The following is a 13,428-nucleotide window of genomic DNA, read 5'->3' on the forward strand; positions in this document are numbered from 1 at the left end:
AGAAATAGCCCAACACCTCCGCGCCAAAGAGAAAGAGGAAGGGAGCCAGTGGGCAGCCCTGTCTCACGGAGCGGGTGAGCGGGAAGGCCTCCCCGTCGAACCCACCAATCAACATCTGACTGGAACTCCCTTCATACAAGGCGGAGACCCCTCTGATCCACTTGTCTGAGAAGCCTAATCTCTGCATCGCGCCCTCCAAGAAGGACCACTCTACTTGATCGTAGGCCTTCTCAAAATCCAGCAGCAGAATCGCAAGAGGCTGCGCCTCCCCCCTGGCCCAATCCAGCGCCTCCCAAAAGGTGAAGATGTTGTCGAGGATGCTACGAAACCTGTCTGCGTGTCGTGGATGATGTCGACTAGATGGGGTCGTAGCCGCAAACTCAATACCTTGGCTAAGATCTTGTATGCGGTGTCTAGCAGAGTGATCGGTCTCCACTGGCGAATGTCCGAGCAGTCCCCTCCCTTCGGGATCAAACAAATCCAGCCTCTGCTTAGGGATGGTGGGAGTGCTCTTGAGTCAAAGATCTCCTGAAAGGCCAGCCAAAGGGGGGTGTGCACAAAAGGCCAAAAGCTCCTGAAGAAGACTGGGGACAGCCCATCCTCCCTTGGGCACTTCTGAGTCGGAAGTGCCCTGAGAGCTTCCCGAAGCTCGTCATTTGGGAAGGGAGAATCCAACTGGCTGCTCACGCCCTGAGAGACCATAGCTAGCACATGCTCCCATACCGCCTCGCGGGCCTCTTGCACTTGGGGGGACGACTCCTCAACCTGAAAAAGGTGTTGATAGAAATCCGAAGCCAACTCCATAATCTTATGAGGGTCCGAAACCACCCTGCCGCTAGCGTCTCTCAGTCTTTGCAACTGGGCACCTGTCGACCTAGGCCCCGTGGCCTGAAAGAACTGGTGGCTCATCCTATCCCTCTACTGGACCCATCGAGCACGAGCGGAATGAAAAGAATATTGAGCCCTCCTCAACTCTGTGTCCTGAAGCTCTAGACGTGCACACTCATATTTAGTCAGCAAGCCACTGGGACTCCGTGTCTTGCTCCGTGAGACGCTCAATGGAGGCTAAGTCACGCCTCAAAGCTCTCTCTCTCTCTCTCTCGTGAAGGGAAAAATGACGGCGGAGAGCCTGGGTGCGAAGCTCCTCATTGCTCCTCTGAATTGCCTCAGCTGTCTAGGATGCCCAGCCACTCTCCTGAGTGTCCTTTGGCTGCTGCCAAATCTCCGATATGACCTGTTGCACCTCCTCCTGCATCAACGCACTGGGATGCGAACCCCCCTTTGTGGGAGCCCTCGACGAGGTTGCTCCAAATGAAGCACAATCGGCGAGTGGTCTGAGAGGGTAGTCCTTGCAAGAATGCCTGTGGAACCACCTCTATGCATGGCCCAATCTCCAACGTAGAACCTATCCAGCCTCTCAAGCACTCCATCATGTTGGCGCTGGCCAAAGGAGAAACTAAGATTGCCAGGGGTCCTGGAGAACTCAGCCTCCCTCCAGGGGTCCCTGCCGCAGACCGAAAAGATAAACTGCTCCCAAGTACTCTTCTCCGCCGTGGGCATCTCGGAGAAAGAAGCACCTCCTTGTTTGTCTTCTCCGAACTCAAGATTGTTGAAGTCCCCTCCCACAATCGACGAGTCTACATCCGAGAGACAATCGGTCAAGCGCCTCCAGAAGGTCGGACATTGCTTTCTACAAGCTGGGGCATACACGTTCATGATCCCAATCCCAGAATCTCCCATCCGTAATCCCATCTAGACTGCTCTACCTGTAATGAGCTCCCCATACACCTTTGATGCAACCGCCTGCGAGATTGAAATGCAAACCCCTCCACTCCTTTCCACTGCTAGAGACCAGATCTCCGGGCCTCTCCCAGGAAGGAGGTGGTGTCTACGTTTGATGTCCGAGGCAGAAAACATATGCTCCTATACATAAAGGAAATCCACTGCCCTACCAACCACTGCTCTCTGTAACTCTTGGCGAAGTAACAAGTGCTAGGGTTGCTGACGTGCCCAATCGTGGAGTCTGTGAACGTTCCAACTCACCATGGTCCAACTCATGGGGAGGCCGGGGGGTGGAAAACAAGGCTCTCCTGTGCGAAGGAGCCTGCACTACAACCGCTGACTTCTGTGACTTCGCCGGTGGTTTGGAGGGGGAGTAGTCCAAATCCACTCAGCGCCGAACTAGTGGCATAATTGGCTCGATACCTACCTTGATGGCCCATTGCATTAAGAAGGAGGCCTCGACTCCAAGCCTATCCGCGCACTGCTGTAACGTCCAGTATGATGCCTGCTTAAGCTGAACCTCAAGACCTGGGCGAAGCACACAAATAGCTGCTCCCAAGTCCCGTCTATCTGCAGAAAAACCCAACTGAAAAGTGGCGGTCTTCCCATGGGAGACCCACAGTTCCCTCCCCTGCGGGTCTAGCCACTCCTCCATCATGCTGAACATATGCTGCCCCATCATTAGATCAAACAGCGTGGGGGTCCACTTCTCCTCCCCACTAGCTGAGAAGTGAAATCCCCAGAAGGGACGAGTGCGAGAGCCGTACACTCCTATGGAACCCCCTTTTCGGGGCTGTAAAATCAGGATTGACACCTCTAGAGCAAGCGGGTATTTTTCCGGAATCTCTACCCCCTTGTCCATAGGCCGAGATGAGGAAGGGTGGGAGGCGGGCCGAGGGGGGGAGGAGGTTGCTATAAGGGGGCGGGGGGGCGAGAAGGAGAGGCGAGGGGGGGTGGGAGGTGAGAGTAACAGCAACTGGGGGGAGGGGGTAGTGGGGGGCGACCTTGGGAGGAGGGGGCGGGGGAGGCGGAGGGACCTCCGGAGCTGCCGACTCTGTTGGGGCTCCAGACTCCCGCTGAATGGAAACCTGGGTACTCTGCTTTGCTGTCACTTGCGGGTCCGAGGGAAGATCAAAAAAGGTCTCCTCCTCCATCTGTGTTCGGTCTGGGGACTTTGCTGGCACCTTCCCCTTCCCCTTCCCTGTGTCTTGGGAAGAAATAGTATGCGCCTTCTTGTGCTCTTTAAGTCTGACTCTCCTTTTGTTTTTCCGAGCTGATTTGGAGGGCTTCTTTTTCTCCACCTTGGTCCAAGTCCCTTGGGAGGGCTTGATCCAAGGTGCCTGAGTCTTCTGTTGCCTCGCCTATTGCTAGGGCCTGGCCGACGGACGGCTCTGAGCCTCCCTATGCTCCTGGTGAGGGGCCCTGCCCACCAAACAGTCCCGTGTCAGGTGACCCATTTGTTTGCACCAAAGACACTGCCTGGGTAAGCTAGAAATCTCCACACGCTGTCTAAACTCGCCTCCATCCAAGGTCTGCAGGAGGATCTCCTCTGGGAGGGACTCTGGATGCTTTGCAATAACCCGGAGGCGGGGGACCCCATCGTCTGCCACTACTGGAAGCCGCTGTCTATGGTGGAGATGCTAGAACTGTGCCAAAACAATTTCCTATGGAAGGAAGAATAGATCTGTACTCCTTCGGAAGCCTCGGGAAGCAGAGCGTCAGTGGGAATCGTGGCACGTGATGAGTCGAATCCATGTCCTTGATTGTGAAGCCGTGGTACCAAGGAAGGAGGTAGACGACATGAGGGCCTAGTAGGATAGGGCTTTGCTCGACAAGGGAGGCCGTGGTGTTGGGGAGTTCAGTTGCATGAGGAAGACTCCTCTCCCAATCCCTGATCTGTTTCCTTGACGGGGTGAGCCCAACAATACGACCCACCAGGGCCCTGTCCTACAAAGCCTCTACTTCACACTTGACCTGCTGCTTGTCTTCCGGTGGGAGCATAATCTTAACCACAGTGGGGGTCGAAGGTGCTGCCATGTGAGCCCTTCTTGCCAGACCAAGGGTCGCTGTCAAGGTCAGTTCTCTCGAGAAACAAACATTGCCCTCCAAGTAGTACTGGAGCTATGAAGCTGAAGCTGCCTTCGTCATTTGGTGCTTTTCCGTGGCACTAACTGAAAAGAGATCATTGCAAAGATTCAGGATAAGGGGACACTTTAAGGAGTTTTGGCTGAAATATGGCTTGTGATCTTGAGGGTCTTTCCTTTGTCTTTTATGTCAAAGGCGAAGGTGGTCTTGTCAATTTGACTTGTCTATCCTTGCCTTTGGAATTCACGAGTCGAGTGCATCATCTCAACCCATATGGCACTAGAAACGAGAATTGGCAGAGGAAGTTGTATGTGTTACCAGGGCACTAGAAACGAGAATTGGCAAAGGAAGTTGTATGTGTTACCAGACCCTTGCTCCCTTAGACCACTAATTGTAGTGCAATTACCTCTAGAGGACGTATGCACCTTCCGAAACTGAACAATTGCTGTGTTGGATCAATGTGGCCTCCACAACTTTGAAGCATTGATATTGCAGCACAAAATGGATTTGGAGCTGGTGAAAGATTGTGTGCTTGCCCTTCAAGAGAACATGAAAGGTGACTACTGCACAAGAGTTTGACATGCCTATATCCATTAGCCTGCAGCAAATGTTACTCTTCCTGACCTCAAGGCTTTCCAAACCTGCGAACAGCTTTTCTCAACTATGGGCCACAAATCACTCTTTGAAGACATGCTTCAGTATCGAATGCTGAGCCCTAAGCACACCTGATATGGTTTAAAAGTATACAATATCTTGGATGCCGCCTAGTTCATGTTGAGTACGATTAAGGTCTTGGAGGTGCTTCCAATTGAAGACGTGCTTTGGTATCGAATGCTGAGCATGAAGCACACCTCATATGGTTAAAAAGTATATGATATCTTGGATGCTGCCTAATTCATGTTGAGTACGATTAAGGTCTTGGAGGTGCTGTCAAACAGGGTCTACACAGGCCATTTGCTTACGCTACTCATCTATTGAACATTTGAAGTAAACAGCTTTTAGACATGGCTGATAGTAATGATGCCGCTATTCAAATACATGAGAGCAGGCTTGAGGATCAAGAGGGTTGCTTATGTGAAGTTCTAGGCTTGCGAGAATGCAAATCTGTCAAATGCATGCAGAATTTTGATGCCGATTGGCCCTCCAATGGGTCCTCCTATTTTCAACCTGTATACAAGTGAGAGAAGGTGAGAGAGAGATTGCAGATAAGTGCAAGGAGAGTACTTGTTTCTGTTTTCAACCTGTATGCAAGTGAGAGAAGGCCAGAGAGAGATTGTGGATGTATGCAAGGTGGTAGAGAGAATGTTACACAAGATTCACAATGAAGGGGGATACCCCTTCAGTAATGTCCCTTGAGATCACTCAAGTTCCATCTTCCCATTTAGACCTACCCTTAGTCTATGACCCATGCATCCACCATTCAATGCACCTTAATGCACCATTCCCTTCTTCTTGCACCTAGACACGTGTGTGCACTTCTTTATTAATAAAATAAGTGTTACGTGTCCATGGCTCCAGCTCGACAGGCCCTATCTACTCAAATGATCCACCACCATAGCAATATTGGTTGGTGCCCATCATAAATACAAACACATGTCACACCATCAAATTGGTGCATCATGTAATAATGTTGTAATGTCTATTAATCTCAAAATAGTGATTTCTCTTGTCATATGACAGCAGAGAAGGGGCAGGGTATGCAAGTTCAATAGAAGGTCCATGAAGTTGAATCACCGTTTGTTAGACCATGCTTATGGGCTTAGCTGCAGCATACTGAGCCTTGTCAATGTTCCTCACCATTCGGCTTTGTGGGGTTAGATTCCTGATTGCAAGGAAGAGCCTTTGTGTTGCACAATGTTTCTCAGCTTTGACTTTGTATTGTCTTTGTGATTCTCCTCCTTTTTCTGCTTTGTGGAATCCTTTGTGTGGCACCCCCATCTTGTTGTAGTGTGGGACACTTGACCCTTCTTGACATCTCCACTGTAAGAAGCCCTACCTTATTTTGGTCTAACTTTTCTAGGCTTTTGCTTGCCTCTATGCAGGCATTGAAAGTAGAATCATTGCCAGCTCTGTTGTACATCTTATTCCTGAACTTCTCCAGGATCATCATGGCATCATTCCTACAATCTAAGCAGCTTGCTTCTTTCTCCCATTGATCTGGAATTGAAAATAGAGTAGCACTGCAAGGGCCTTTGTGTCATTGTTTCACCAATCACTCCTAGCTGACCCCAAAGGACCTTGATTTTTATCAAATGTTCTGCTACCAATTCTCTCTCCCAATTTGGTTGATTCTTGGATGCCAAGACCTACGTGAGCTTGATTGTCTTTTACGTGCTTTCAGGATGGTCCAAGGGGTGTGTTGTTTTGTGGCCATGTGGAAGAGTTGAATGATAGAGCCTGCTATGGTCATGATCAAGGTAGTAGAGCTACATGCACCCTTCTTTTCTATTCTTGCAAGCTGATCTAAATTTATCAATGTTGTTCCAACCATTGTGCCACCTGGCTGTCTGATCACGCCATAACTATACTGTGTGTGCTGCAAGATGACTATTGATGGTACCTGCATTTATAGTGTGTCTTCAGACCTTTCTGCCACCTCCTGCTTCAACCTGTTTGGATGCATCTCGCCTGCATAGATTGTGCAAGCCTTATCTCAATACTTGATCTTCATCCTTGGACTTCCACATGGATATTTAGTTCTGGACCTCTCCAAAGTGCAGAAGCTATGTGACTGCTGGTTTGTGTGCATGCCTCCCACAACCTGTAGCTCTGATACAACAATTAAAAACATGCAAGTGCATGCTGCTGAGTCATTAGCAAATTCTTTACAAAATACAGCTGATTGAGCAGGAAAAAAGCCCAACATTTCCACCAACACCATGCTCCATGTTGATGAACTCAAAATTGCCCTGAGTCTCATTGTCCTCCAACAAATTGTCCACCAAATTTTCAAATCTTTTTTCTCTAAGTCAACAACCATACAATGTTGTAATGAGAGAGGTTGAAGATAAAACCTAACTACTTTCTTTTATTGTTTAAAATTTAAGCCTGCAAAAGAGGGTTTGACATTTTGATATGTGCTGCTGTGTGAAGTTATGAGATGGTTGCAACTTGCGGTAAAGCTATGAGGCTCTGTTCTTGTAGGTTTTAAGTCACCGCCCTCCTTTTGGTAACTCATCTGTATGATCTGTTCGTTCACATTAAGATATGTACTCTTTTTGCTGGTTGTATTTGATCGTCTGCATCAATTATAAAAAGCGCTTTCTTGTGGTTATTTTTACTGTGTTAGCACAGATTGGCTACTGCATTTTATGTACTTGTCTTAGTCCCAGAATGCTTCAGAACATGAGCTCTGCTGCTGCCCTTGAATATACTGTGTTGCCGTCTGATCGAAGTTTCTCAAGTACCAAGCTCCAGAAGTCCCTTTCTTGTTTTTGGACTTGTGACATGATACGGCCATTATCCTTCCATATCTAGTATCTTTGCGTATATGATCACGTGTGCTCTGCCAATTTAGCCTTGCTAATCGCTAGGTTAATAATATTTAAGTATTGTTCTAAAGGGGAATTTTGTTGTATGTGTCTTTGATACACTTGAGCTGGTGATACATGAGTTGCTGGGCACCTTACAGCATTATGGTGATCACTTGGGTTTATGGTTTGATGTTTTGTGAGGAGATTATGCTCGTGAAGGGAAGATTGCATATCTTGTTGTTGAATTTAGGGGAAAAATTAGCTCTTCATTGATGCTGTTTCATCATGTGTTATCTGCAGCCTTGTGCTCGCTTTGAAGGGTGCTTCTTTGATCATAAGAAGTACCTGATGGCATGTGATGAGCATCTACACCTATTTCTCCCTCGACTGCCTGGACGCCGGCATCATAGAAACAGCTTAGATGTGGAGCGGATTCGCTTCAAGCGGAAAGTTGGTGAATGGAAAAAGATGGCTCAGAAAGCCTTTCAGCTTGATCTAGAAGCAGAGGAGAAGTGGCAAGAGAAGACTGGGGTGGATGAAGAATTTCTAAGGCGCGAGCGCAAACGGCTCCAAAGAGATCTCGCAAGAATTGCACCTGTCATGGTTGGGGGATCTGAGGGAAAACAGACTGAAGAAGGCTGGGAGTCCATTGCAGGTTTGGAGAATGTTATCCAATGCATGAAGGAGATGGTGCTGCTGCCTCTCTTATACCCTGAAGCTTTTGATAGCCTTGGTATAACACCACCTCGTGGATTGCTTCTACACGGTCATCCTGGCACAGGTAAAACCCTTGCTGTACGGGCACTTGTGGGAGCTTGTTCCAAGGGATGTAAACAGATTGCTTATTTTGCACGTAAAGGTGCAGACTGCTTAGGCAAATATGTAGGAGATGCAGAACGACAACTTCGTTTGCTATTCCATCTAGCAGAAAAGCACCAACCTTCTATTATTTTTTTTGATGAGATTGATGGTCTTACACCAACCCGTTCTCAGCATCAGGATCAGACTCAAAAGTCAGTTGTCTCAACTTTGTTGGCCTTAATGGATGGCATGAAGTCCAGGGGATCTGTGATAGTTATTGGTGCTACTAATCGGCCTGATGCATTGGATCCGGCCCTCCGGCGACCTGGGCGATTCGATAGAGAAATATACTTCCCTCTCCCATCAACTGCAGACAGATTTGCAATTCTCTCTCTTTTTACCAAAAAGTGGCTGGTGCCTCCAACAGACGAAGTTATATCAATGCTATCCAGATACACTACAGGTTTTGCAGGAGCAGACTTGCAGGCCCTTTGTGCGCAAGCTGCTATGAATTCACTCAGAAGGACTACTCCGATAGAGGACTTGCTAAGGATAGTTGAGAAACAAGGTGTTGGCAAGTTGCCACATCCCCCTGAATTGGGTGTGAACATGATTGATTGGGCTGCTTCCTTAGAACAGGTCTCCCCACCTTGCTCTTGGAGATCAGCAAAGGCGGCAGTGAATGTAGTACCCAGTGCTCCACTTCCATATCATATGGTGCCTGCACTGTTGTGGCCAATGTTTGAGGTCATAATGTCCCTCCACCTTGATGCTCGGGTTACTCTGCCTCCAGTGCTAGACCAGCTGGCTGTAACAATGGAGACAACATTAAAGCGAGACTTAGAAGGAGGCTCTTGGATGACATGTCTAAGCTCATTGTTACATGGCACGACTACTAATAATTCATACAAAAAAGGATTGGAAAGGGACTTGGAAAATGCATTCTGTATCGCTGGTATGATAGCTGGGGGTGGAATGGCAAAGCATGATACACCAAAGTTGTTATATAGTGGGAGCAGGTTTCGTGTCCTGATTTCAGGGAAACAGATGAGTGGGCCTAATTACCTAGCAGCTTGGATTCTTTATGGGTTTGAGGGAATTTCCGAAATGTGCAATCTTAGCATAGCAACCATGTTGCAGGAGGGAGACGGGGATACAATCCAGGGGCTCTTACAAATTCTGGGTAAGACTTTCAGGCTTTGATGTGTGAAGTTTTGAAGAGAAGATGGAAGTGTTCTATATATTCGCTGAACTTGGTTTTGTCCATCTTCCCTCCCCCCCCCCCCCCTATGTTTAACTTACGTAATTTCCTTTAGGAAAAGGTGTTTACCGGTATGTTCATAGAATGGGCTTTTAAAGTTCTGCTTTAGATCTATATTGAACTCGTCTCACAATGTCAACTTAATTTTTGGGGTGACATGGAATGCTTGGTCCTAAATAAAAACCAATATATTCAAATGAAGTATCCATTTCATTGCAAATTTCTCTGTCAATATCAGTCATGGGAGGAATCTGTCTTTTGAAATGTATGTGAAGTATACATTTGCACCTTTAAAAGGTCCATATCTGTGCTTCATGAATGTCTGTTTGTTGTGTACTGCTGACATTAATTATTGAAATTCCATAGGAAATGTTCGAAGTATGTGTCCTGTTGTTGTCTATATGCCACGAGTTGAGACTTGGGCAGTTGAACTTGTGGAGGGGAGTGTGGAAGGGGAAAGCAGGCAAGCTTCTCAGCATTGGAATCTCTTTCTGCAGCAAGTAAATTCAATGCCCACAGATCTACGGATTGTGTTTGTGGTAAGTGTCAAATTCATGTCTTTCAACATCATGCAAATGCAGAACACATGCATCGTTCTGATATTTCTACTCTTCTGCTTGATGGATGACCTTGGTGATTGATGAAATTCTCACTTTTTTAATTTCTGGGTGTTTGTTTTCCTCCTTGAAATATGAGAAGGCCTATTGTGAAATTCCAAAGGATGACATTCCAGCCGAGGTTGCAGATTTCTTTTCTGGAACTCCACTAAGTCCTGTGGATCATTTGTCATCGTTAAGTGGCCTTGTGTATGATTCACTTGCCGATCCTCTAGTAGCACAGCAGATGTGGCTATCGTGCTGCAGACCAATTCCATGTTCATGGGTAAATGTGTCTGCTGTTCCTGAAATGAGGGTCATTTTTAGGAGAGCAGCTGACAGTTATGCAGATTTTTTATCTGCAAGACTGTCATCTGATGTCCACCTTCTGAAGAGAGTTTCTTGTACCATCATATCAAGGTCTTCTAATCCTTTAGTGGCTCCTCAAGCTCTGCAGCAGACCAGAGGTGAAGAAAGCCTTCCAGGATATTGTAAGGAAAGTGGTTATGAGCATGGATCGTTCAATGAAGGAGAGTCAGGGAAAGGGCCTGCTCTGTGTAAAGTGGATTTTAATAAAATGGGCTCTGAATCTGTTCTGCAAGATTCTCTGCAGAGCCCAAACTGCAGTAAAATCGAAGCTAAACTGCCAATAGGTGCGCGTGAAAGGGTGGCTTCTGGAAGTTGCTTGCCTGAACAGAACCTATTATCTGTTTCTATTTCTATGCTAGGGTATCAGTTATTGTATCACCCTGAGTTGAGAGAGCTTCGTCATGCAACGTCTAAGCTAAAAGAAGGGCCATGTTTCCGTACAAAGAGACTAGGACAAAGAGCATCATGTGGATTTGGTGATGATGGCAACAATAGCCAGAACGATCAAGTTGACAATTGGCTAGTCTTGAAAGGACTAGTTGGAGTGGGTTTGTTAGCATACAGTGGCAGGTATCTCAAACCTAGAGAAGTAGCATTGGGAGTACGGAAGGTGTTGGAACTTTTAATTGGACGAATCAATTTGAAAGTAAATCTTGGAAAGGATCCAGAGCAGTTTTCTCATCTCCTTTATCAAGCAGCTTCCTTGGAGGATAAAGTGTTTTCTTGGGCTTATGAATTACGAAGGTGACTTTCTATCCAAAGAATAAGTTTTTGAAAATTTCCTTTTATTCTACATTTAAATCTGGTACTGTTTGTCATGTTGCCGCTATTGTTTGTCTTTATATACATTCTGTGCTGCAGGTTAGAGAGAGTTTCAAGAGCACCAATGGGATCAGTTAACAGATGTGAAGTTGAAGATGAGTGGTCTGGAAAAGCACCTGAGAGTGCGCCAACTGACGATGCAAGCAATATTTTCAGGTCTACAATAAATGAGGAATTGTTGGTAAAAGGAGGTAACAATGTTATTACAGCCCCCTTGTTTTCTCTTGATCATCATGAGCTTGCAGCACCCACATCAAACAATGGATCACATGAGTTGCAGGGAAATGGCACCAATATTGATGCTTTAGGAGATCATCAGTTGCTGAAAGACATTACACTTGGTAGTTCTGGGAAAAGGCAGCTTGAATCACGCACTGTGACAGGCATTTATTCATGGGAATGTTGTCCTGAATGTTTGGATCTGGTCAAGCATTCACTGCGGAAATTATTTTTGAAATCATGGAAAAAGAGAGGATTGGTCATCTCACTGAATGTGGCAGATGATATAATAGGCATATGTTCAGGTGCAATCTCTGTGGCACTCAATCGATCTGGTTGTGTTTCAGAGGGGCATATAGGTGAAGGCAGTCCTTGTTCAGCTTTGACAAGTGAAAAGCTTTGCGAATGTAAGCTTAAGCATAAAATGGGAACAAGTGCTCCCAGTTCTGTGATCAATAACATGAATGGCAGCGACAAAGGACGGGTCAAGGGCAGACTTGAGCTTTCTGACGTGGATCATTCAGAAGATCAGTCCACAGGGGAAGTTGTATGCCTCTGTTCTCTTCTCAAAATAATATCAGATCTGACACGACCTGTTGATTGGAGTACTTAGCTGCCTTGTCAATAACAAAAATGGTATTACAAAGAGCTGTCAAGATCGGCAATGCTTCTGAATAAAACCTAGCTCAGGTTCTTTACTGTCCATTCTCAGGAAATCAAACGGAGCGTGATCAAGAATCTTCTGCACTGTTTTGTATCTAGGCTGATGCTTAATTTATCTTTGCAGAAAGGGCATGGCAAGGTATCTTTCTGCTACTTCGGTGTCTGCACTTTTATATGAGTGCTTGCATTTTGCTGAGGGTGCGGCCTTCATCCATGACCTTTGCTCTGCAACTATATAATTTGACACTAGTACACGATTTTCTTTGGATGCTTAGCCTTGCACTCAAAAGGAGTCATGGTTACAACATCTAATCACTATTATCTGATATGCTTTGTGCAGGTATCTTTGAATTGAATGAGGCATCAATAAAATATTTTGCCTAATTGCTCAGCCATGGAAAACCTTGATGTCTTGCAAGGTAGGCCAAGCTACCTGCCTTGAAATGACACGGCAAACCCTTACGATATATATTTTGTAGTTCAATCCAGATAATACACAGAAGCAATATAGGAGGGTCTTTTCGGCCCCAAGGAAATTTGCACAACTTTGCAAAATTGATCGTTGAAGGAGCTGCAAATCACTCATGTACAATGTAAAGAGGCTAGGTCATGCTATAGCAGTATCAGCAAGCCATGCAATGGTGATAGTTTTCTTGCGCAAGCAGTTATTTCCAATGTTATAACGTGTACTGTTCTTTACAACGACCAAATCCCCTCTTTCCCCAAGCTCGGCACACCCTCTGGTTTTGCACAGCTCTTTTTTCCAATGGGAGGCTCAGTTGTACACAAGGAAGAGTATATTATATAAATGCTGTTCTGAGAGAGGTTCACCTGCTATTGAGCTTCTAGTTATGGGGATTAAGTGACTTGCGTAGTTTGAGCAAGACGTGTCTAAAATTCTGCTCTGGGAAAGGTGCACCTTCTGTTGAGCTGCTATGGTTATCCTTCTTATACTCACAGGAAAATATATATGTTTTGGAGCGATTAATTGACTTGCGCAAGATCTTCTTATTGACATCAAATTTGTCACATGCTCATGTCTAGAATTTATGATCAATATTCTGCTATCAGTGATTTGCCTTTGTAAGATTGTAGATGATTTTCCAAGTAAATGAATTCTTTTTTTTATTGCTAGCAACAAAAGCATCTGTCTATGGTGCAGGCCACGACTACAAAAGTGTGACTATGCAGCGGAGCTGTTCCATTTGAGGCAATGGAATTAAAAGCTGTGATAGGAAAGCTTGAGTTGCAATCTGGATTGCAGTTATGAGGTTGCTCTCGAGTAATTGGGTGCCTACGGGCCTTCAATACTGTGGTGTCATTGTCACCTCAGGTGACTAGGCATGGTTGGCATTGC

General features: G+C 46.2%; 1 protein-coding gene across 4 annotated transcripts in view; it reads left to right on the forward strand.

Annotated features, from left to right (window-relative positions):
• The window catches only part of LOC147887371 (P-loop containing nucleoside triphosphate hydrolases superfamily protein), a 39,295-nt gene extending 26,251 nt beyond the window's left edge, over positions 1-13,044 (forward strand). The window contains exons 3-8 of one of the 4 annotated variants that reach the window (XR_015543203.1): positions 7,641-9,324; positions 9,769-9,941; positions 10,102-11,111; positions 11,229-12,098; positions 12,196-12,269; positions 12,412-13,044. Coding sequence is in view for 1 of the 4 variants with exons in the window: in XM_087394209.1 (XP_087250335.1) it covers positions 7,641-9,324; positions 9,769-9,941; positions 10,102-11,111; positions 11,229-11,955; positions 12,196-12,249 (3,648 nt within the window). In the remaining 3 variants the exon portion in view is untranslated. Of the gene's footprint in view, positions 1-7,640; positions 9,325-9,768; positions 9,942-10,101; positions 11,112-11,228; positions 12,270-12,411 lie in introns of all 4 variants that reach the window. The other 3 variants (XM_087394209.1, XR_015543202.1, XR_015543204.1) reach the window with 3 other exon arrangements.
• Positions 13,045-13,428: the final 384 nt, after the last annotated feature.

This window comes from Dipteris shenzhenensis, chromosome 23, assembly GCF_047967505.1.
Source record: "Dipteris shenzhenensis isolate YYH24624 ecotype China chromosome 23, Dip_SZ_1.0, whole genome shotgun sequence".
In the NCBI taxonomy this organism is placed as follows: Eukaryota; Viridiplantae; Streptophyta; class Polypodiopsida; order Gleicheniales; family Dipteridaceae; genus Dipteris; species Dipteris shenzhenensis.